The following is a 24,852-nucleotide window of genomic DNA, read 5'->3' as shown; positions in this document are numbered from 1 at the left end:
AATGTAATAATCTGCATTATGTGTTGCTAATCAGTTGATCGTTCTTTAGCCAAAATAGAATCATTATAATGAGAATAAAATTAAAACCTGGAATTTTATCTTGGAGGCAGACATTTAATTGGAAATGAGTCTAGTTCTATATTATGAATTGTCATTGATCCACATTATCTCATAAAAGAAATGAAGGATCAGACCTATCAGAAGCAACCTATCTCCAACACCAGCAAGTTCTGATAATCAGCAATCTGGAAAAAAAAAAAGTTATAGCCAAAAAAAGTCATTTCCTGGACTGTTTCATTATGCTAATAGCAATAAACAATACCTGGTTCTTTAACAGTGCCTTCTGTCATAGAATTTGAGTATGTTTCCCTTACTTTGGAATGATCCTTCAGTGAGTTACCTACTAAGGTCAAGGCATTTGTAAAACAGCCTCAGCTCATCCAGATCTTGTATGTAGTGTTACACCTGGGGATAATCAAAGGAGATAATTTTGTGCAGTGTTAGTTGGGAAGGAGAAAGGAGTGATCACTTAGTGTGAGCTCCAGCTATTCTCAATGCTTATAAAATTGAATGTCACTTCCTCCTGGAATCTGGTTAGTTTATATCCTAATGTCATCACACCTAAAGCTACTCACGGGGCCTTGGACACAAGTCTGGAGTCAGCCAAATGTTCCACAAAGGAAAAAATTTGGTGTGGATGGGATCAGCTGGAGTTCAGCCAGGTCCCAGTAAGAAGAGTTATGCTACCTCTGGTTATAGCCAGAGTCATTAGCAATTAACACCCTTCATTACATTGAAGGGTAGCTAAGAAAAAGACTGTATTGTTGCTACCCTTATGTTAGACTGGAAGGTTGTGTGCTGTGAGTGCAGTTCTTCATCCGTTCATTTGGGGAGTATGAATGGTCTTTCTACATGCCCTCATGTTTTCTCACAGATAAGAGCCATTTCCCCTTTGCCATGTCTGTGACCCACTACAAATATCCTTTTTGTTTGTCTCACTGACACACAATGATCAAATAATGAAACTGAGGCATCCACAGTTTTCCATACCACTTGTTGTGCAGGAGTGCTATACTCATCAGTTAGTTTGACACGTTGCACAAACCTATTTTCAATGGTGTCCCAGTATTCTGCTTATTCAGCTGGAGCAGAAAGGTATTCTGGCAACAAGCTGGAACAAGCAGAGTGAACCAAAGGGAAAATGCAGCAGGCAGGGTCTGGGCATGGTGCTGCTGCTTCCCCCTGCTCTGGCTCTCCAGCAGCAGTCTGACTGCTTTTAGCAGATGCTTCTTTCTGCCCAGCTGGCCAGAAGGAAAAGTGCTGGGAAGCAATGGATAGCTGTAGGGAGACGTGAAACTTTGCTAAGTCATATCCTGTAGCTGGGTTCACGAGAGGTCTGGATCACTTTGTGAGCAGGAAAATAAGTTAATACAGGAGAGACAGACAGCTCTTGTTCCAGATTTTCTGCTGCTTAGTTTCTATACTTTGTAGTTTTTATCATATTTATTAGGAGAGGCAATCTATAAAGTAATATGGCTATTACCCATTAGGAAAGACACTGCTTTAAGATGATAGATTTATTTTGCAGGTGAGAAAAACAAATCCACATAAACAGATACTTTTCCTGTGGCAACTGAAGTTGTTCATCTCAGGATGTGATAAGCAGGGGCAACCTTTCAATAAAGGATAAAGCTTTTTAGGATAAACCTATGTTTAGATTCTGTGTTTTCAGCTACTTTTTGGCCTGAGATGTTTCTCACAAACTTGGAGCTACTGAGCCTCACTGACTGACTAGCAGTAAAACTGACACCTTCTTCCTAGGTCCTAAACTTAGATTAAGCCCCACGTATTTTCAGCATACCATGCCATTTTCTCACTGTCTGCCTCTGCCAAAGATGTCTATGCAACTTCTGCCATCTCAGAAGCCAGCTCTGCCCAGCCTTCTCTCTACCACAACCCCACACAGGCTGCCATATAATCTAAACATCAGCCACATCTCTGTCATGTAAACACCCATGAGTGAAACAGCTTGAGCTTCCAGGTTATCAGGAGTTAATATACATACAAGCAAGAAAGAAAAGGTCTGGCACAAAGCAAGCCTTAAATGTGTATGTGTGCTGATGTGGTGTTTGGACATTTCCTATGTTTTCTAATGCCAATGCTTGCATATGTTTGGGAGGGTGTGGCTCTGTGAGGGCCAAAGATAATTCTCCAGTGCCTGTACTTATATAAATAAGTGTGGATGCACGTAGCTGGGCCAGAGCCTCCCCGCGTATTTCTCAGAGGCCAGCCCCAGAGCTGCAGCTGCATACTCTCCTCCTGGAGCCCTGCATCCATGGGCTCTAGGTCCCTGGGCATAGAAATGACAAATCCCCATCCCTACTTGTCACAGCTTGCTTCAGCAAAGACAGCTAGGAGAGTTCAGCCTCCCCCTTTCTCTTTTTCATAAGAAGAACAACAAGCAATGATATACAAAGAATTTCTCAGGCCTCTGGATTAACTTGGCAGGCTTCAGCTGCTGTTTCTTGTGTGCTTGAAAGAGCCTAAAGCTCTTCCATTTTTTGAGCATAGGCTTCTCTGGGCTCAGAGGAAGACAGTGCTACCTCCTCTCATAGTCCCATTTGTGGGCAGGTTGCTACAGAGAGACCTTTTTCTTCCTGACCTAGAACAGTCTGTTCAATTTTTTATGTTTACTTTTCTACTTTAGCTTTTCCACCAGAGGTACAAAAACCCTTTCAGTAGCACAGCTTCTATTTAAGATTATGGACAAAGTCACTTACTGAAGAGGAGAAAAGCCATTTCAAGCTTTCTGAGCCTTCTCTATAATATACGCTTCTGGTTTTAATTTGCAAAAGCAAGCCTGAAAATCTACAATGCAGCACATACGTATTTTACTGCCAAGTTTACATTTTTTCCCCTTGATGATTCAGCACGGAAAGCAGAAAGCTGCTGTGATTAACCCTAACCCAGACAATAGAGCTCAGCTGCTACTTCCAGTGCCATGTCTTGGCTGTTTGCCTTTTCAAGAGCAATGCCAACAGGAGACTCATGTGCTTAAGGATATGGAATAAGCCCAAGGGTCAATCTTAAATTCAAAGTATCTAAATCATTCAGTAAGGCTTACACAATTGCATTGTTATGACTGACAGATTGAACAAGATTAGATGATTTATCTTGTACAGACCAGTAACCCCCTACCACGTTGCTGGTTTTCTAACGTTATTTTAAAGTGGAAGACATATGTATTCATTTTAGCCTGTTTATAGTCAAAGCCCCTGCTTTTCCAAACAAAATGTTTCAATTTCTAATCATGTTAGTATTGCTGTCTCTGTGGTTCTACATGGTTCATGGAGTCCCTCTATGTTGTAACACTAGAGAGGCCAAACTTACTACCAGCTGCAAGGTGTGAACACCGAGGGGCTGCATCATTTTGTAAAAGTTTGCAACAGCACCTGCAAACAGCAAAATACAGATGGCCTCCAGAGCTCACTCCTGGCTAAGGCACATATGCAAGGGCAGAAGTGGACAAGATCCCCAGCCACAAAAAAGGATTTCCAGCAAAATTGGAGGAGATAGAATAATAAAGCAGACCATGTGATTAACTTATTTTTCTGGATACATCAGAGCCTTTGTGAGAAGAGGACTATATTCCTGATATTAATCTTCTACTCTGGTAATTACTGTAACTGCCCCAGGAGAGTGATGCTTCTGCAAATGGACAGTAAGTGGTTTGCAAGATCCCAACATGTGGGTGGTAATACAAGCCTCTTTTCAACCCTGTTCCCTCACACGAAGAGGCCTGAAAGCACCTGAAAGAGATTAATGCCTAATCTGCCTTCACCTTGCAGAGCAAAATCACCGCAGGAAAAGACAAGCCGATGCTCATTATTAATCACCCTTCTTTCTAATCCACCTGCATCTTGGCATTCAGTTAAGCACCTATTTTTATTGAGGTGAAGGTGTTCCCACATTGATGATGCTACAGCCAGTTCTTCCAGGCTTGTCTCTATCACAGGGCTGTGGCTGAAGGTTTCCCACAGGTGATGGGATCTCATGTAATCTGCAGACCTCAACCCCAAATCTGTGAAGCTGCTCAGAGACCTGCCACTTGGCAACAGCTCTAAGCCAGCCTCAACAGCGGCCTGCAATTCTCTGCTGTTTCTGGTTATCCAGATGAAACTCAAATAGAGCTGTAGATATAGGAACCTTAAACAAACTGAGGAAGAGCACTACTGCCTGTCCCAACAGACTGTCTTGGTGCCTTTAGTAATGGGATTTCCAGTGCTAGCTCAGCTGTGTCTGTCTGGTAAGTGCTGCTCCAGGGAATCAAAACCCCCCAGACAAAACCCACTAAATGTGGTGGGTGTTTTTTTTGTTGCTGTTGTTTATTTGTTTTTTCTTCCCCTCAGCTGAGATGCTTTCCCAGTTGTGAGGGAAAACCTACCAGTTGAGAAACAAAAACACAAGAAGAAAAAAACAATACCAAAAACACCCAGAAGCTACCAAATTGGCTGAAGCCTTGCTGGGCTGCACACATGATGGTACTGCTATTGAATATGTATTTACTGTGAACCAAGATGAGCTGGCCATGTATAGGAATCATCTCTTGGTGTCTGGCTAGTAAAAGAAAGAGAAATCAGCTCAGATATGGGGAATGCAAGTGTTAAAACAACTATTACAGTGAGCAGGCCGAAGAACTCAGGAAATATTTACAATAATCTGCCAGAGGATCAGGGTTTTGGCAGGGTGATGGGAGAAAGGTGAAACCACCTATGAGGTTGTTAATGGGGAGCTGTGATACTTTCATAGCTTTACTTTGTGATTGTATATAGCCTAGAGTTCAGTTCCCACTCTCTAAGTGCTTTGACCAAAAGCTTACCTTAGAGGTTACCTTTAAGTAAATTCAACTCTGTTGAATGCCACAGGACAGAGGCTTGCATCCAATAAATTGAAGTTTTTATCTTTGATTCCACAATCTTTCCAAAACATTTGCCAAAATATCATTCCACCTTCTTTAGGCAGTCTCTACAGCAACCTAGCACGGCCCTATCTTTTCATTAGGTTAGGCATGTGAGATTGTAATTGACATCCAGCTTGGTTTTGCTGCAACTAGATGAGTTTTGGTTGAATGTGGTATTTTTAATGTTACAAAAGATTGCTAGTTACTTCAACAGGCAACTAAAATCTTAATAACGCTTGAATTTTAAAGCCATGGCTTAGCTTCGTATTGTCTCCCAAATTGTTGTGTCCTCTGATAACCCTGTAAAACTGAAATAGTGCCAACTAAATCAATGGAGTTACAACAGGATAAACAAAGGGATTGAAATTTCAGGGATTGAAATTGCAATGGACAGACCAACCCTAAATCATTAAACTCCATTGACATGTGACTGCTGTGTCCAAGTGTGATGGTCACTGTCCAAATGAGATTTAGCAGTCATGAGAAGGGGCAGAAGCCTTATAGACAGACAAGTACACGGCCCACCAGCCTCAAACACCATATTCACAGAAAGATAGTTGACTTCCTGGCACATCTGCATGCTTAGCACCTCCTTGCACAGTGATATCCGCAACATTTATCCAATATTAGGCCCTGTTTCGATGAGGGGATGGCTCTCAAATGGCCTGAGCAGCCCAAAAGGGAGCATGGTAGTTGTTAGCCCTGGATAATCCCAAACTAGCTGTGTGACAGGAAAGATGATGTCAAGAAATGCTAAAGAGTATTAATGATTAGTGCTATGGAGTCTTTCTAACAGCCTAGTTGTGTCTCACAGCACTAGATTTTTTTTCCTGAGGTTTTGATTTCTGTGTGTTTACACACCCATACTTTAGAAATATCTAAGAAAGTATTCTGCAGAAAACTTCATCTTCAGATTAAAATCACTCATAAACTATTTCAGCAGTAAAAATGTATGCCCACATATTATTTTTCAATATAAGCTTACTTTCCCCATGTAAGCAGTGGTTTCTGATCCCATTTCCTGTGTTAAATGTAGCCAAAGATCAGTGTTGCTGAAATATTAGTGTAAAAAATACTAGAGCCACTGGTGGGAATCCAAGCAGCTCGCATGACTTGATGATAAAATCTGGGTTTACAAGAGCTGGAATTTCTTGTCTTGTGAGCATGCATGATGTAGTACTGCATTTTTTTGTTTTGACAAGACTTGGACACATCTTTCTCAATATGTCTAAGTAGGCAAGGCTCTCACAGCTTGGGCTTCCCCACACGGGTGTCATGGTCATGGCTACACTTCTGAACCATTTCTGCCCATGCCAGGCATAGTGGGGTAAGGGACCCAGGTGGTACCACTAGCCCCGGGGTCAAGGAGCAGCACATGAGCAGCTGGAGAAGCTCTGCCTGTGTGAGGACACAGGCATGGTTTCAGTAAGGGAGGAAAAAAAAAAAAAAAAAAAAAAAAAGTTAAATAAATAAATAAATGGGGGGGGAGGGGGGGGGGAGGGGCACAGCAGCTGAACTAAAACGCGCAGGTCCCGTGAGGCTGGGGCCAGCCTGAAGCTCGTGAAAGGCAATGGCGTTTCTCTTTGTCACTTTGCAGCGAAGCAGGGTACACTATGAAGATTGGAACACTGAGAGGAGAAAAGCATAGTGCCTGCATGTGAAGCTGCTTTTTCAGTCAGTTTGGCTTTGCAGAAGATCTTACTCGCTGCTGAAGCTTAGGGAGCTTCCTCCCATCCCCGTTGGTTAAACTCAGAGACCTTGGGAGGGGGGCAAGAGCAGAGCAGTGGGAAACACCAGGGGGTGGGAGAGGAGGTGGTACTCTGGTGCCAAGCTGCTCTTCCACCTCAGCAGCGCTGGTGACAGCCTCATAAGTGACTTCCAATGAGCTGTCCCATCTATCCCCCCCCCCCAAAAAAAAAAAAAAAAGAATTACGGAGCAGGGGATGGATTTTACTTCAAGGCAGCTGCTCAGGCATCCTGTTTGCCTCCAGAGCCGCTCTGCCTGCCCAAAGCCCACACGGTGGCACCCCGGGGCCAGCTCGCGGGTGTTCCCACCACTCTGCCGAGATAAGTCAGCTGCCTTTTGGGTTTCGAGGCATGTGACCTCAGCCCGCTTCTGCTTTGTTTTTTTTTTTGTTTTTGTTTTTTTTTTTTTTTTCTCTCCCTGCTGCATTTAACTCATCCCTGCCGGAATATGTCACTGTTCAGAGAGGTGCGTGACGCTCAGATAAAGCGGGAACCTGTGCAGTTAGCTCCCCCTACCAAAGGCTGGCTACCTTTAGGTCAACATGCCAGGCTGTGCTTTTCTTGCCCGAACTACAGGCTAAAAGGCCAGTAAAACTCACTGGAGTCTGGAAGTGCTGCCTCCCCAGGGACACAACGCAGAGCTGAGATGGGATCTCTCCTCTCTCAGTGCCGTGGTCCCCAGCTGTTACTTAAAAGGCTCTCCACACACTCTATGGTGCCTGTGACACACATTAGTGAGTGTCCTGTTGTAGGGCTGGATGACAACAGTCATCTTGTTATTTTACTAAGCAGGAGGGCACAAAGCATCTTGAGTGGATCTTGGTATTGTTAGCCTAGTTTGGGATTGATTTCTTATTTTAAAAAGGAAAAAAAGAAAAAAAAAAAAGTCACAGCACACAGCAGAGCAAATATTGAGAAGCCTGCAAAAGCAGCTTCAGGCTTGCTGTGAGCCAGGCAGTAGCACTGCTTCCCTCTGCCCCCACTCCTGCACAAGCAGCTCAGGGCTTTACTGATGCTGCAGGGCATTGTGACTCTGGCAACTGAGGTCCATCAAGATCCACACCTGACATGAGGGATCCCTAAAGAAGGGAGACACTCACAGCACTGCAGCTGAAGACATAACCTACTGCTGCTGAGTATTGAAAATGGGTTCAGCACTGCAGCCCCATCTGTTTTCATGTGGCCATACATGACATTACCTTCCCTTTGAAAAAGGAAGAGGAAAGCTGGCGGGTCTCTGGGTGTCCAGGTTGCTACTTCATTCCTGGTCCAACAATCCTTATCACGAAGTGTCCCCCTTCCTCACATTGCACACCCTGTAACGATGCTGTCAGCTCACTTTCCCTGCCATTAGCCATCCTCTAGAGTTGTATTCAGCAGTCCAGCCCTTTCACGTGCAAGCTGTGTTTCCATCTCCTGCCTCTCCTAACACCCTCCCCTACAGACAGTACAGTTGCAGACACACAGAAAACAACCTGCCACAGAGTTACCCCTTGATGCTCCCTGCTTTTGCAGTCACCAGGATTAATAATACCCCAGAGCACAACTTTGATCAGCTGGAGCTGGAGCAGAATCGGAGCGCTCTGAGAAAGGGCATGCTGCAAACCACACAGCCTCTTCCTGTAATTGGCTGTAAATAGTCAACAGCGCTTCTCTTTGTGCAGCTTTATCCAGAAATAAAATCCCTTCAGGCTGCGGTAGACCTCACTTTGATGTTCATGGGAACAGCACTCTCAAATTATATGCAATACATGGCACATGGGTTGCATCGCGTAGCAGTTCAGTGTTAGTGGCAGTCTGTGGCTTATATTTAAGAACTGAAGCATAGCTGAACTTCCTTGGGTAACAAAAAGGTCACTTGCACTGACTTTCCTGTATTCCTGTAAACTGAGTCTTTTTCTGAATCATTTTGAATTTGAACCCGCTGAAAACAGTTTTCCTCTCCCTTATAGTTTTCCTGGAACTGACCTTGTCACTACACAGGAATTACTCCTCACTCACCTCCCCACTGTCCCCACATAAAAGAAATCTGAATTAAGCCAACTTGTTAAAAAAGCCACCACATATTTCTAAAAGTTATTCAATTTTTTTTTCTTTATTAGTCAAGTGGTTCCTGAATTGAAAGCTAAAGAGCTTTCAATTCATTTAGCAGCATGTTCCTATCTCACCTCTACTCTAATGGGCAGATCTGTCCTTCCAGCCAATCGATTCATACAAATTCCATGTTGCTTATAGCAAGCTACAACACACCCTCCAGCTGTCACACCCTAATAAATCTTCTCATACTTTGGACTTGAAAAAAAAAAGTGACCTAAATCTGAATATAAGGAAATTTTTTTTAAGCAGAAAAACACACATGAGGTCGAAAGTTCACCTTCCTGTAATCTGACTGCCACATTCCTAGAAGGCAAGGCCAGAGATGGGGAGAACCCACGGCATTCCCCAGACAAAAAGAGGGACCCTACTGACAGGAGACTCTTTAAGTTGACAGAAAGACATATCTGCACATGGCCTTAAGACAATGATGGGAAAACTTTACATTCTCTTATTTTTCAAGCTTGCTTTTCTGTTTCAGAGCCACACTGCTGCTTTCTTTCCCATCCGTGCTTCCAAGGCACAACCCCAATTTCATCACTGGGGAGGGGGGTGCAGATTCCCAAAGAGCTGATCCCCCCATCTCTAGGTGAGGGTGACATCTCCTGCCTCTCTTGTCTTGAAACCTGAGCTTTTTTCTCTGTTCATCAGCAGAAGAAGGAAAGAGAAGGGAAAGGGAGCTTTTGGGGTGGTTATCCTTACCTAGGGTCTCCTGGCCGGTTTCGCAGCGGGGCGCTGGCTCGGTGGCCCTAAGCAGCCCGGTGAGGAAGAGCAGGAGCCTCAGGACCATGCTGGAACCCCTCATGCAGGCAGCACAGTGATGTGGCACTCACTGCCTGATGGAGTGGCTCCTCCACTTGGAGCCTCAGCACGGCTCTGGCTCTCCAAGCCGCGGAGGAAATCAGTGCACCACGAGGGCATGCCCACGTCTCACAGCATATGCAGTCCAGGCGTCAGATTTCAGCTAGCATTTGAGCTTGGAAAGCAAAAGGCTTTGAGGCAGAGAGGGAGGAGGAATGAGCTCTCCCTCCCCTCTGCCTCCCCACAGCCTCCCTGTTGCAGCCTGGTTTGTAATTTCATTAGCGGTGTGAGCAAAGGGGAGTCCTTGCGGGGATGTGCTGCTTTGGCTCAGGGTCCCACACACTGGTCTTTGGGCAGTGGTTCTCCCAAGGGAGAGGGGAGCTGCATTAAAGCCTGTGACACTGCAGCCAAGAGTGACTGCCTGAAGAAAACACAGGGAAGAGGCACAGAGAGAGAGAAAAAGAGACAAACAAAAGCAACTTTCTTCCCAAAGAACAGTGTTTCATAAGCAGCTTAAACTGTGAGTTTAAAATGCAGCATGACAGCATAGGGAATCCAGGCTGCATGTCCTCCGGCACAGCAAGAGTGGGAACCCAGGAAGTGGGATCCTCCTCCACAGGCTCCTCCTGGGCTTGCCAGTTGCTTAAGATAAGATTCAGTTTACATGAGTAAATTTGGAGGGTTATAAATCTTTTCTGTCTATTCCTATTAAAATAAAATGAAAGAAAAAAATCACAAAAATCTGAGGAATGTAAAAACTAAACAATATATACTTTAACTGGATAGTTGTTCTATATTAAATGTATTTTAAATTATTTCTTTTTTTTGTTATTTATTTTTTAAACAGAAGAATGTTTACAGGTATAGTGGCAAAGCTTGCCATAGGTAGGATGTGAATTCCTTCCTTTTTTTTTTTACCTACACATGGAAAAAAACTTCACCCCCCCCCCCCCCCCCCCCCGGATTTCCAAGGATTTTCTCTTCAAAAATGTGGACTAAAATAAACTAAAGTATCCTGTCTTTCCAGGCAGTGAATGTTCCCCTGAGGAAGGATACCTGCTTACACACAAGAGCAGAAATCCTCACCTTGCAGTTAGAGTACACCAACTCCCGGTGATCGCTATCAGAGGGATCGGTAGGGAGTTACAGTGCTGTATGATAATGTAATCAAATGAACCACCCTGCAGGGGAAGACACAAAACAGGCTAACAGGGCAGGAGAATGCTGTATGCCTCTAAAAGTAATTGATGCCTCATCATGTTTCGGGGGTTATGCTGAAAGAAGGATTTGGGAGCTCAGCGGTAAAGGAAGTCCTCTGCTGATGAGTTCTGCAGGGGAGGGTGACTTTTCTTATCTCCAGTATTTCCTACTGCATCTGGAGACTGCAGAGCCTGCCCTGGGAGCAAACAGCACCAAAGCCCATCAGGGCTCAAAGAACCAACTTCTAAGGAGGAGAATAGAATTTGGCTACCCTGACCATACAGCAGTGCACCTGGGCTGTCACAAGCACAGTCCTGAAGGGTCTGAAGGGTCTCCAAGGGCAGGATGTGTTCCACCTCCTGTCCAGCTCCCCAGCACCCTGCAGTCAAGCTGCTCAGAATACCAATCTGCCACGTTCATGCTTGATGTGCTCAGGATGCATGTGAGCCCTTGTTGTGCACCTGGGCTGTCATTAGTATTATGGGATGCCTGAAGGGACTTCAGAGGCCATGTAAAAATTATTATGGCATGCTTAGGTGAAGGGTCAAAAGCAGTGCAGGGGAAGAACCAGAGTGTATCAGTGCAACAAGACAAAGAGGAAGGGAATAAATGGGGCAGCTTCATGAAAGCAGGCTGCCAGCCTGTGCACTTAGGTGACTGAGCCCTGTACGTCATTGCAGTCTTGTCTACTATCATATTAAATCCTGCCTTAGCTACTCTTTTTCTTGTGCAGTCTTCCTTCCTATCCTAGACATGAGTGCTGAAAGGTCAAAGTGCCTGCAAACAGAGAGACCAAGGTATAGTCTGCAAGGTCTGGGCTTCAGCAACTGGAGAGACCTGTATGTGTTTATATTTCCGAAGTGAATATAAACATCTGTCCATGTATGTGTATGAATAGTTTGTTAGCAAATGTCAGTCTGGATTAGCAGGCAAGAAGGAGAAGACCCACATCTGGAAAGACTCAAGATCTGAATCAGTGGCTGGATGAGTGACCTGTGGCATGGACTGAGAGCTTGTGCTGATAAGTGAGGGATATGTGAATGTTGGTGGCAAGCCAGGGGATTCAAGCACCTGTGTTTTCACTAGTGAACCAGAGGGGGAAGAAGACTGGGCTCTCTGCACTTAAATTTCTGAACACTGTTGCTGCAGGGCTTTGTCTGGCAGCATGCATGTATGTATGAAAGCCGCTGTGGGAGATGTGCTCAGCTTTGCTGCTGGCTGAGCCTGCAATTGGGAACAGCGGCAGCAGTCATGAGCCTGGCACAGAAAGACCCGTGGACATCAGAATGTATCTGGGTAACAACAGCCATGTCTCCCAAAAATCTGGACCTGGTACCTGCATCCTGGTGTATCACATCATGAACAAACTCCACTGCACCAACTAAACAAAACCCTCAGCTGCTGACATAAAAAAGTTTTGAATTTCTTTGTTTTGCAGCTTTTATGGACCTTTTATATTAAAACAGTAATTCCGTTTGGTACCAAGATAAAAAAAAAATATATATAGCATTAAGCAGGGTAGATGGGGCCTAAGCATGACATTAACGTAGCTAGCAACACAGGTAAATTTATCAGTTTGTCACCATTATCTTTTTTTTTTTTTTCCATGTTTGAATACAGTAAATAGAGAACAGAAAACCAAAAAATGTTATTTTGTTTACTGTTACAATGTTATCTGTTCTTTTCAAGGGGAAAATGTTATTTTGTTTACTGTTACAATGTTATCTGTTCTTTTCAAGGGGAAAAGAACAGATAACTATTCCTAATCCGTTCCTTTTCAAGGAATTTGATCCCAATCTTTATAATGTCTATCTGTGAAGTTTTGTCCATTCCAGTGGGTACAGTCACATCCTCTGGGTCCTCCTTTAGACTTGCATCTTTCTGAGGTGGATGGTAGTTCAGCTACTGCTCCCCCTATCCATTCAGTATTTCCAGCCAGTCAGCATTTCTACCTTGTTTAGTTATTTTTCAGCCTCATTAATGAAAATACACTAATTAAACCCTATTAATTAGGGCTCTGTATAGAACACTCGTCCTTCTCATATGTTTGTTTTGTGTCAACACTGAGTATATCAAATGGCACTACTAACATGTATAGATTAGGTATACAGTCGAAACCTAAAAATATTAAAAACAGGTAGGGAAAAGATGGTTGAGAATATGTGAATGTACTTACCCATCTCTGTCATATCATTTCTGTGTTTTATCAACCTTGTAGGCTTTCCAGGGAGCTGACATTGGGTTATGGCTTATGATATATTCATCCTGATTCTAAAACAATCTTTAATAATAATAATAATAATAATAATAATAATAATAATAATAATAATAATAATAATAATAATAATAATAATAATAAACAAAGAAATCCCAGAGTTACAGGCAGATGTAACAGCATCATCTGGGTTTAATCATTTTTATTTGAATCATTACAATATCGTTAAGTGTTAATTTAAATATTTTTACCAGATCTTATTGGGGACTACCTGTTTTCTGCTCAGACCTTATTCCCCCATGTCCTGACTGTGCTTAATGCTCTAGCAGAGATCTGAGAAAGGTCCACCAGGACTTCTATTTCAGCTTCTAGAGCTAAGTTAAAAGAAGGAGTAATGTTTGTTCTTTAAACATATTTTACGCAGATGCGAGTTAACTTTTAGCTAAGAGAAGTGACTATTTTACTCTAATGATATATAGGATATTCTGCTCTGCATTTATTAAGCAGAATATATATTTGGGGATTTTCTTTGTGTCTTCTGGGACCATCTACATTGTACTTGGGGAGCTTTTAACTTTCTCACAGAATTTTTTCAGCCATGCCTTTCATCTCAACTTTCAATTTGTTCCCCTTATGACCCACAAGATGAAACCAACTTTAGAAACTACCACACAAACATCCAGAGCCAGAAATTTGTTGGAGAGACTGAAAGTAGAGAGAGGAGAAAAAGACCACACAAGAATTTTCTTCTTTTCCTACATTGCACTCTAAGAGTTTAACCAAGAATGGTTCATGGACTGAAACTTTCTCCATGTCTCAAATATTCCACAAATTCCCTGTAGCCTGCAGCAGTTATTTTTGATCATTATCAACCACAGTTGTACCAGCACACTAGGGAAGGAGTAGAACTCCAGTAGACCACCCCAGAGTGAACCAGCCTAGACATGATCCAAAAGCTAAACTTCCTTTAATGGCTCTAAAATTGAACTTTCCCTTCCCTTCCCTTCCCTTCCCTTCCCTTCCCTTCCCTTCCCTTCCCTTCCCTTCCCTTCCCTTCCCTTCCCTTCCCTTCCCTTCCCTTCCCTTCCCTTCCCTTCCCTTCCCTTCCCTTCCCTTCCCTTCCCTTCCCTTCCCTTCCCTTCCCTTCCCTTCCCTGTTATATTTAGCATATTTTGCCAATTGCTTTCCCCCAGATTTTTTTACATGCTGGAAAAAAGTAAGCATTGACTGGGTGGGTTTTGCCCTATTAATATCAAGCCAACAGATATTTCTTTACTTCCTAGTTAAGTATAATAATTGTAAACGGAAAAATAAAATACCGCTCTTGAGAAAAATGCAACTTGTTTAAATTCAATACAAGTACAGCCAGTGATAACTAAAGCTTGTTTTCATCTTCTGTCTGACTTGTCACAGTTTGACTAAGTCAGTAACCCACAAAATTTGTTCCTTGTACTTCTTCCAGGTGATCCAAAGAACTGACCCTATCTTAAAGCAGAGGAATGTAATTAAAGCAGGAGAAGGCCTTGCCATTTTAGAAAGATTCATCTGGATATGTGCCTGTATTTTAGTACACCATTCATGTGATCTTTGTGCTTGCTTGGGCTAATCAGTAAGAAATGGAACCACTAAGGAAGTTTTTTTTTTTCTTTTTTTTTTGATGACAGGTAAAAATGCTATCTAGTTAAAACTCAGCCATGATCAAAGGTGCAAGTGATACAAAAACTGGAAGGAAACCTGGCGCCAGATGGTAGAACAAGACCACAAAGGAACTAAAGTAATAAACATGATGCTATATGCAGGAAAACGTGTGCGAAATAGCATGCACCAATCACCAAACCCTACCATCAGGGCACAACATTATTTAAACATAGTCATTAAAAAGATAGAACTAACATGAGGATCTTGTTATCCTCTCAAAGGCTCCCTTTTATTACTCCCACATGCAAAGTAGCAAAGAAGGATTACTGTTATAGGGTTGCTTTTTGTGGTCTTAGTTCAAGATGAAGCTCAGAGGTGACTGACTCTCATAAAGCAAGAAAAATAATAAAAATAAGTCAATGAATCACATAACTGAATATGTAATATCTACAAGAAAAAAAGAAGTGTGCTCAAAAAAGATCTGTGCTGAGAGCTAAAGGTCTTTCTTTTCTTCTGATCGCAGATGGAGTATTAAAAATTAATATCAGCTCTACCAGAAAAGAACTTGACAGTCCTATTTTGAGACTCATTTCACTTTGTCTCTCTTCCCTGTCTCACAGAACATTAATGCCAAAACATTCAAAAAAAAAGTCCTCTAGGGTTTGCTTTGCACATTTTCAGAGGTGCTGGGAAGGATTTTGAAAAAGTGACTTTGAATACTTACTTCTCTTTGCAGATACCCAACAGGAGAAAGACTTAACAGACCCTGTTTCCTTGAAGACAGATCCTCAGCACTTTCCAAAGAAATATCATCCTCCAAGGCTGACATTCTCCGGGTAAATGGGTGTTAAACTCAAACAGCAGGGACCAGTAGTCACTTCAGGTCTGGCCTGAAAATGTTGAGGATTTCAACTTCACATTTTGAAATAAGCTCCTGAGTCAAATAAAAAGTAAAAACAAATAAGCAAAAAGCAAACAAACAAAACCAGCCCCCCCACCCCACCCACCCCACCCCCAAGGAAAAAATTCCCCTAACTACAGAGTCTTTTTAACAGATCCAGAACTTTAGTCCAGTTTTGATTTTCCACATTCAAGAAATAACAAATCATTAGTGGAAACTACAGAGAGCCACTGGGCAAAGTTGCTATTGTAAGTTCCACTTTTTGCAGGAGATTGCCTCTAACCTCCACTTGCTATGTTCATATAGTCTTTTGTGGGTGACTTCAGACTAAAGGTGCTGGATAGAAATAGCAAAATAGGTGGAGCAACCAGGTTGGAGGCCATTCCTGGGATCATGCAGCACCTCATGCAGCCAACACATTCAGTATCATGCCACTCAGCCCCACAGATAAATCCCAAATAGACTGCCTGCTCACAGAAAACAAACAGACCTCAAAGCTGTTCTCCCAGCTGTTCATCAACATCTACTGGGCTTAAACCACAAGCTTTTTAGCCAGACCTATATGCAGCAACTTAGTTCCCTAAGGTTTTTGTAAGAAACTCATTGGTTCCTGGAAATGGATATCTATTTCTGATGTAGTCTGTTACTGTATCTCTGGGGTTCACTGGCTCAGGTCTGCCTCATGTGACTCATTCCAGGATTCAACTAGACTCCAGCACATCACTGCTTTCCATCAACCTTATGTCACATTATTGTGCATCCAATGACATTAAAAACATTAACAAATTGGAAGGAATTTGGAGAGGGGTAACAAATAGTCAGTCTTAAGCACTGACTCATCATAAGAAATATGAACATAGGTTTCTCTTGGCCAAAAAAGTGACTAATTGGATATTCAGGAGTCATCTACGAGTATTTCCAGTATGTAAAACACTTCTGAAAAATAAGTTGTCTAGGACAGGCCAAGCCATAGTTATCAAGAGAACAAGAACAGGACAGTGAAGAGTAGAATAAAATCTATAGTGTGGGCAGCACCAGCCAGTGGGATACACTGTGGGAACAATACCAGTCATAGTCTATAGTCTGGGAATGGCACCATCAGTTAGTGAAATCCTCCTTGCAGCCTTTCAAAAAGGCTAATATTTTGGATTAAAACCTCTATCAGTGTAATTTCACCTAGTGATACTGATATCATGATGCTGCTCTGGTTAAAGACCCGATCCACAACTGCTAAGATTTATATAGATATGAGAAATGCTGTGTCATCTACATATAGAATCATAGAATGGTTTGGGTTGGAAGGGACTTTAAAGACCATCCAGTTGCAATCTCCCTGCCATAGGCATGGACACCTCCCACTAGACCAGGTTGCCCAAAGCCCCATCCAACTTGGCCTTGAACACCTCCAGGGATGGGGCATCCACAAGCTCTCAAGTCACTCACAAGTGGGGGTTGGACTCGATGATCTCTCGAGGTCCCTTCCAACCCCTACAATTCTGTGATTCAGTGATTCTGTCTGCGCAGCCTGTGCCAGGGCCTCACCACCCTCAGTGTAAAAAAAACTCTTTATATTTAATCTAAAATGACCCTTTTTTTAGTTTTAAACCATTCCTCCTTATCCTATCTCTACACTCCCTGACAGAGTCCCTCCCCAGCTTTCCTGTAGGCCCCCTTTAGGTACAGGAAGTCCACTATAAAGTCTCCCCAGAGCCTTATCTTCTGCAGGCTGAACACTAAACACCATGGGAGAGGTTCATTGTCTGTTTTTTCAGCCTACAAGGATTCAGAACATGACCAATATCAGCTCAAAAGCCATCATCCGTGGTCCTAGCCATACTATCAGCTCCCTGAATTACTCTGACAGTGAGCTCTCTATGACAGCTGAGAATCTGTATTTTTCTGTTTTTCCTCAATTTGTAATTTCAATAAGTTATCCTGTAGTGTTTTACTGTGATAAGAGAACAAAAGAGAACCACTGATTCATCAAAAAAGTTAATTTTACTCATCAAAACTTTGATTAGTCAGGGCCCTCCTTTAAATCACTAATAAACAGGACACTTTTGGAGTACAGATATCCAGATAAATACCTGAAGGAAGTAAGTTTTTTGATTTTTCTACAAATTACTGTGCTAAGCACAGCTCTCAGTAGCTACTTCTGTCTCCTTGAAAGAAACTACTTTTCACCAGGAGGCAAGTCCAAATTCCAGCTTTTCTCTAAGAGCAAGATGTCAAGATGTCAAGAAACCTTGCTAGCTAAGAGAAAGCCATTTACATACTATATTTAAGTCAGACCTGTTTAGTTTCAAGTTGCCAAGCAACAGCTACCCTCAAGATTCATCAAAACAATGCAACAACAGTATGTGAAGTTACAAAGCAAAAGGTTCTGGGATCCATTTCTCTGTTTTTTGCAGGTTCATATCTTGTACAATTGAAAGCCAAAAGGTGACTGACACTCTAAGGGCTGAACCTGAGAGCATCAGCATTAGAAGTGAGGCTATTAATCTGCCAGTGTAATAACGGATAGTTAACCATTGCAGAACAAGCCCAGAGGAAACCAGGGTGTGTCCTCACATTGGGTAGGTTGCATTTCAATCCAACCTTCCCTTCACAAGGTTTATTGGGACAGTAGGTTCAAAATTTTCTTGAAGCTCCAAAAATAAAATTATTTCTCTGAGGAATTCATGCTGAACACCTTTTGCTTCTTGATTCAGACATAAATGGATATCTGGTAACTTTATGTGAAAATGAAAATGCAGCTAGATATGACAGCAGTTGTGTGCTACTGACTACAGCAATTTGTAGACTGTAAACCCAAAGGACAAAATAGATTTGGTAAGACTTTTGGTATGATTCCTTTGATTGCCTTTTTTTTCCCCCACAGCTTTCTTTCTAGTTTAATCAATTTGCATGTTGCAATCCTCCTCAGATGCACAAAATTAAAACAAAAAAGGCTGTGAGTGGAAAACTAATTAAAAAAAAAAAAAAAAAAAAAAAAGATCACAGAAAACTAAAACCACAGGGAAAATAAAAATAATAATAATAATAAAAAGAAGTGAGAACAGTGAGAACAACATAATAGTCCATGAGAACACATCAAGAAAAGAAGTGGTCTGCATTTCAGGTGTCACGAGAAAACAGAGGGAAGAGAGAGACTTTCAAATGTGTTAAACGGGGAGGAAGTGTGGGGATTGAGCAAGCATTCAGCATTTGCAAAGGGAACACAGGCCAGCAGAGATACAAAAAGAAAATGCTGCTGTTCTTGTGTCTGTTCAGACACAAGTCTGTTCTTTAAACCCAGAGATAAAAGTAACTAAGCAGAAGGGAATTTATAAATACTTACAAAAAACACTTATGAGCAAAGTGTGCAGTTAGAGAGTTTATTCCTTGTTCTTTGTGATAAATATTTTTCAAGAAATAAACAAGATTTTTAAGAAAGAAGGAAAGAAACTTCTGAGTTTGAATCACTTTTTAGCACCACTGTCACAGTGCTCTTCTGGTTCTTAGAAAATAAAAAATAAATAAAAATAAATTAAAAAATATATATATTTTTTTTAAAAAGGGAGCTTATGAGTGTCAAATTTAGTTGGCTGGAGTGACTGGCTTCTCAACAACAAGCCCAGGTATTCATCAGAGAGGATACCCAGGGAGCTATGAGAAAGCTTAGGAAAAAAAGCCAGACAGGTGCATGCAACTATCAGAGTCGTGGAGTGCTGATTACCCTATAGCAATGCTATCTTCATTTTGAGCTTGTTTAATAACTTTATTTTATCATTTGAAAGAAACCATAGTGTCCATAGTGGGCTGCTCAGCAGCTTGCAATATGTGATAGTAGATTGGACTCAGAGGTGAAGAAGATACTTCAGATATTCTTCATAGTATTTCTGAAGGCACCTGGTTAAAAAAAATGGCATTGAGTGAATGGACTGGAAAGATCCATAGTTCTTATCACTCAGAAATACCCTTTACCATATGGGCCCTGCGACATTTAACATACATGCTTTGCAATATGTTTCATTTGCATGAAGAGTGTACAAGAAACCTGGCTGGGAGCGACTCATGTTTCATTCATTGCTCACTCATAGAATAGAGCAGAAAGCACCTAGTTTCCATCATGCATCCTTAGAGACCTTTCACACTTTCATGCACCTACATGTCCTGGCAAGGCCAGCTGGCTTGTAGAGAGAAAAGAAACAAGGATACACATAAATGGGACCAGTTGTTTGACCTGCATGACATCAGTAAATCACAGGGAAAAGCAGCTCCAGCTCCAAGCAGGAGCTGTTTGCATACATCGTGCCAGGTGACATTTTGCTCTTCAAAGTTTCTGGCACCAAAAGGTATTCATATATTTACAACCTTTCTTAAGGTCAGCTCTGCTGTGTCTCCAACTGAGCCATTAAATATTAATTGGACCTGCTTTCCAAAAATAAAAAGCAGAATCTCTAATTTACTTGTGTAATTAACACCTCCTACAAACCAGGTGTCCTCCTGAACCAGACCGAAAAAGCCATTTGCAATTCACAATCCTGAAATATGCAATGTGCTTTTGAGACAGACACACAGTTACTTGTTCAATTTTGCATGCACAACTGCACATAATTACTTCTGGAGAAAAATAAAATAAAATAAAATATAAAATAAAATAAAATAAAATAAAATAAAATAAAATAAAATAAAATAAAATAAAATAAAATAAAATAAAATAAAATAAAATAAAATAAAATAAAATAATAAAATAAAAACAACATAAAATAAAAACAACATAAAATAAAAACAACATAAAATATGCCTTCCATGTGATCTAGTCAAGCCTTCCAGCTCATGTAGAACTGTTCTTTTCAGTATTTTTAAGCGCTTTATCTAGATGAGTTTGAACATCAACAATTTTCAATAGAGCTAAATTTCTCAGAGTTTGAATTCTAATCCAAAATTGTAAGAAAAATAAATAAAATTAAATCACTCGCTGGTCCATTAGAAGTTGTGTTAAAGAGCTCTGATTTCCACATGCTTAATGACCTAAATAAGCCTAACATTGCAAATAGCTCTGAAATTTAAGTTCGGTACCACCATTACTAATGTTAAAATAGGGTAAACATGTATTCATTAATTATTGAGCAGTGTAGATTATTTGCAAATGTGTATTAGGTGTAAATTTATCCAGATGAAGGACGCGTCTGATCTGCAATGAGGATAAGGAATTTGTGGAGTGAAAATTTAAAGACCTGGGGTCTTCATTGCCATCTAAGCTGAGAGACATATAAGTTTTCAGGATCACACAACCCAAGAGTACTAGTTTTGATTTTACACTTGAATTCAAGTACTTCCATCTTGCAAAGACTGAGCAGGCTGGGATAGAGGTCATACTTAAACCTTTTGGGAATTCATAGTCTAAGTACTGCCTCGTGTTTTTTGCCTCAGGAACTCAGCCTGGTTGACAGTCTCAGAGTTTATCTGCAGTTATAGGTGCTAAGCAATTGTAATAATAATAAAAATAAATCCTATTTTCTTTGGAAGAGGCCATTCTTTTTGATAAATGTTAGAGCACTCACTTAGGAAATGAGGTAAAAAGGTTTCCTTTTTCTGTAATGGCAGATTCAAAACTCTATCCTGAATCTTGTCAGAAAATTTCCAAATCTTCAGGCTTGGAAATACTTCGGTGAAGGTGTGTTAAGAAAAGCAAATTGAAGTTGAAAGCCTCTTCAGTTACATAGACTAATTAAATTGTTCTGTAGAGTTTTTATTCTGACTGCGTTAGGATGAAGATGTCACTCAGGGAAGGTACAGTTCTGAGTTCCAGTCTACAGCCAAAATGAAAGTTTGAAGTAAGGAAGAGGACTATTTTTGCTGACATAGACTGCAATCAGAAGCTGAATAATCACAGCCTAGAAACATTTTGGGCCCTACTACTATTACAGTGAGGAAACAATATTTCTCTTGCATACTCTTTAACAACAAACCATTGCTGGGTCACAACTCCTTCACACCAAGGATGTCAGTGCAAGCATGACGGCTCTACTACAGAACCAAGTATCATGATTTCCAACTCAACAGCAGACCTGCCAGGTATTTTCCAGTCTCCTGTCTTTTCTAGCAAAACCCACTCCAGGCTGTTGGGTGATAAATCCAGATCCACTTTCCTGGAGCACTACCTTCATGTTAGCAAGTGTGTCAGTGGCAAGATGCCGTTTTGGATATCACATTTCAGGTTTTCTGGAACAACTTCTGATCCAACCGTCAGGATTGTGTATGTAATGATTATTTTAGCTAAAATATTGGTAAGAGAATCCACAACATTGACCCCTCTGGTAAATGCTCCCACTGCATAAGATGCATGTTTTCATCTCTGTTAGAGCAGTAAATACACTGATCTTTTTTGCAGCATTTCGAAAGATGATGGCAGAGTGTATTTTCCCTCTCCCTTCTTCTACCCCAGAATAACCCAGGGCATAATAAATGAAGAACCAAGTTAATATGAGTTTTTCCTGCATCAGTAAACTGGGTGAATGAAACCATGACCTCTTAGTGAACACTTCCTACTCAGTAAGGAAAGTAGAACAAGCACTTCTCTGGTATGGGGTGAGGAGGGGATGGTGAGAAGAAGGGAGAAAGAAAAGATTACCTACAGAGCTAGCTCTGCATAATTAGCAGAAGATACCTTCTGTTACAGCAAAACAATGCACTTAAACTTCACTGCAAATCAAGATTGAGAGGGTAAATTAGAAAAAGAATTACAGCTCTCCTCACCCTCTCTCAGTTTCTGGTGTCTTTACTCTTCTTTTGAAGCATACTGTAGACTTCAGCTTCCTAATTTTTCATGGAAATTAAATCTAAAAGGCATTCTGTAACATGCAGCAGGCTTGAGTTTTTTTTTTTTTTTTTTGTCTAGACCTAAGCACCTCCAGAAATGTTCTATGCTTTGCAAGATTGAGTTGTATTATGAAGTGTGTGCATGGCAACACCCTCAACTGGCATGAATCAGCTTCATTAATTAATTTAACAGCAGATGTTACAGTTTAACTATGTTCTGGTTTATACCTTTAAAATGTGGCTTTGGTTATGCTTTAGAGGTTTATTGATGTAATAGCTTTAGAAGATTATCATTATATTTTCTCTCATCTACTATTTTGTTGATACTAAAAAAGATTTTTTTTGTTTAATTTGTGTGTGCTGGAAGTGATGGTTTAATATATTTAACTATATGTAACATTCTTAAAGTGAGCAACATTTTCTTTGGGAAACTAAAGATCAGATAAAAAATTGTGGGTATCATCAAACTCCTGTTTCCACACAGAGCTGTAGATTATCAAAGTTGACTCTCAGTGAAAAATTAGCATTCCCCTTGCCCCCTGCAAAGATGTTTGGTCCTTATGCTGAAGCTAGCGTGAAAGACAAGAGCATCAGGCTTTTCTTGCAGCAAGACAGAGTGGGGAGGCATGTGGAGGCAGACAGGAAGATAGTAGAACTGGAAAGATTCCATATACATTTTTTTTTTTCTGAAATATTGTATTTACACAAAATTGGAGAGAGTACAAATACTTTACTAAGAAGACAAAACCATTATAATACATTCAGTTTAAACACAGGCAGAACTATAAATGCAAAGCACAGAGGCCTAAGGTACTCACAAGGCTAAATAATAAATAAAAAATAAATAGCTTCAGAAAGGCCTCGGAGATTAAAAGCAGAAGATAAGAGAACATAGTATTTGTTACACAGCATCACCTTTCCTTGACTTCAGTGGGATTGCAATAAGGTGCTCTCCTTTTTCCATGTTGAGGATAGTGGGAACAAACCTCTTTCCATGTGCTGACTACTGAAACACTGATTTTACAAAACAGTTAAGCATCTACTTAATTTTCAGCATGGGAACAGAACAATTAACTTCAAAGGAAATTATATTTGTACCTAATCACATGCTTATATACTTAGTTTGACCAGAAGGAGTCTTCTTAGTGCTTAATAGGGTCAAATTCATTGTTACATAAAAAATAATTGTTCTTTAACGTCTTCTCTTTTCTTAAATATATCTTAGAATTACTTTAATTTTCCCTTTATATACTAGATTAGAAAATAGTAGCTTATCGAATGCCATAGAATATTTTGAAACATGTTTTATGTAATCAAAAGAACATTGTTCAAAAATAATTCCTACTTTTTTTTTTTTTTCCAAAGCCTGTTTAAATTTATAAATAAATAAAAATACATATAATAACAAAGCAGCTTTGTGTTTCTGGGCATTTGGCAGCAAGTTTGTTATAATATCTCTCAGACATCTCTTGGTATCTGTTAAAATCATCAGATTAATTGATCAATATAAAAGAATACAATATTATTACAATCCACCAAATATAGCCAATGCATGAAATATTTTACACATTGTATATTCCTTAAAAAGAATTAACATATTTTAGCCTGTTTTGAAAACAGATAGCTTCTGAAGTAATGTATCTTAAACACAGTGGAGTCTGTTACTTCTACTGCCTAACTGGTCTTTTTGCTGTTGTTGTTGCTGTTCTTTTCCCTCAATAAAAGCTTGTTTGAATAGGACTAGCTCAGTGATGGAACTACAGTACTATTTAACTAAACTCCATATATGCCTTTGTTACTGTTGCTGCAATTATTGTTATCATCACATACCATTGAAGTGCTAAATAGTAGTAACTCAGATATGTGGACTTTGGTTATGCTTGATAGAATACTGGCATATCAAATATATGTACCACTTCCTAAAGGCTATGTTACAATCATGATGCCTAGTAATAAAGAATAATAATAATAACAATCTCAGATTCAAAGTGCTGACCCATATCACTCACTTGAGGCACCAATACAATTAATCAATCAATTAAGAGATTTAATTTTAATGTTCAAAACTAATAGGACAGATCCAGGGCTGCCAAGGGACATGCACAGCACGGAGGACTCTGGACCTCTTCTTCCAAGCTGGGGATTTCTGTGCTCCCAGAAGACAGTGGGTTATTACATCTGATGCAGGATGCTCCGAGAAAGACCAAGTCTTCAGACTCGAAATATTAAAAGCTCCCTCTAAGCTTCTCCAAAGGCTTTCTTAAACCCCTCAAGCCTACTCCATTCACTCAGGAGCAAGGCCTTGCCTTATATTGCACTGACTGCAGATGAGGGAAGAGCCTTTCAGGAAAGTCCACAGACATTACATTTCTTTAATGCAGCTTCCATACCCTCTAGACACCGTTACCACTGTCAGCATGAGATGGAAAAGGCAGCTTTCCAACAGTGTCAAAGTCCTGTCTCACTCAAAGGGGAGTGCTTACCATGTTG

General features: G+C 40.8%; 1 protein-coding gene across 1 annotated transcript in view; it reads right to left on the bottom strand.

Annotated features, from left to right (window-relative positions):
* Positions 1-9,628, bottom strand: part of CPZ (carboxypeptidase Z) — a gene marked incomplete at its 3' end in the record, with an annotated part of 32,369 nt that extends 22,741 nt beyond the window's left edge. The window contains exon 1 of the mRNA XM_082759074.1: positions 9,503-9,628. Within this exon, the coding sequence (XP_082615200.1) occupies positions 9,503-9,605 (103 nt within the window). The 5' untranslated portion in view covers positions 9,606-9,628. The remainder of the gene's footprint in view (positions 1-9,502) is intronic.
* Positions 9,629-24,852: the final 15,224 nt, after the last annotated feature.

Source organism: Aythya marila (assembly GCF_965140915.1).
Source record: "Aythya marila genome assembly, chromosome: 4".
Taxonomy (NCBI): Eukaryota; Metazoa; Chordata; class Aves; order Anseriformes; family Anatidae; genus Aythya; species Aythya marila.
Note: the sequence above shows the minus strand (reverse complement) of the source record. Positions and strands in the feature narration are given on the sequence as shown.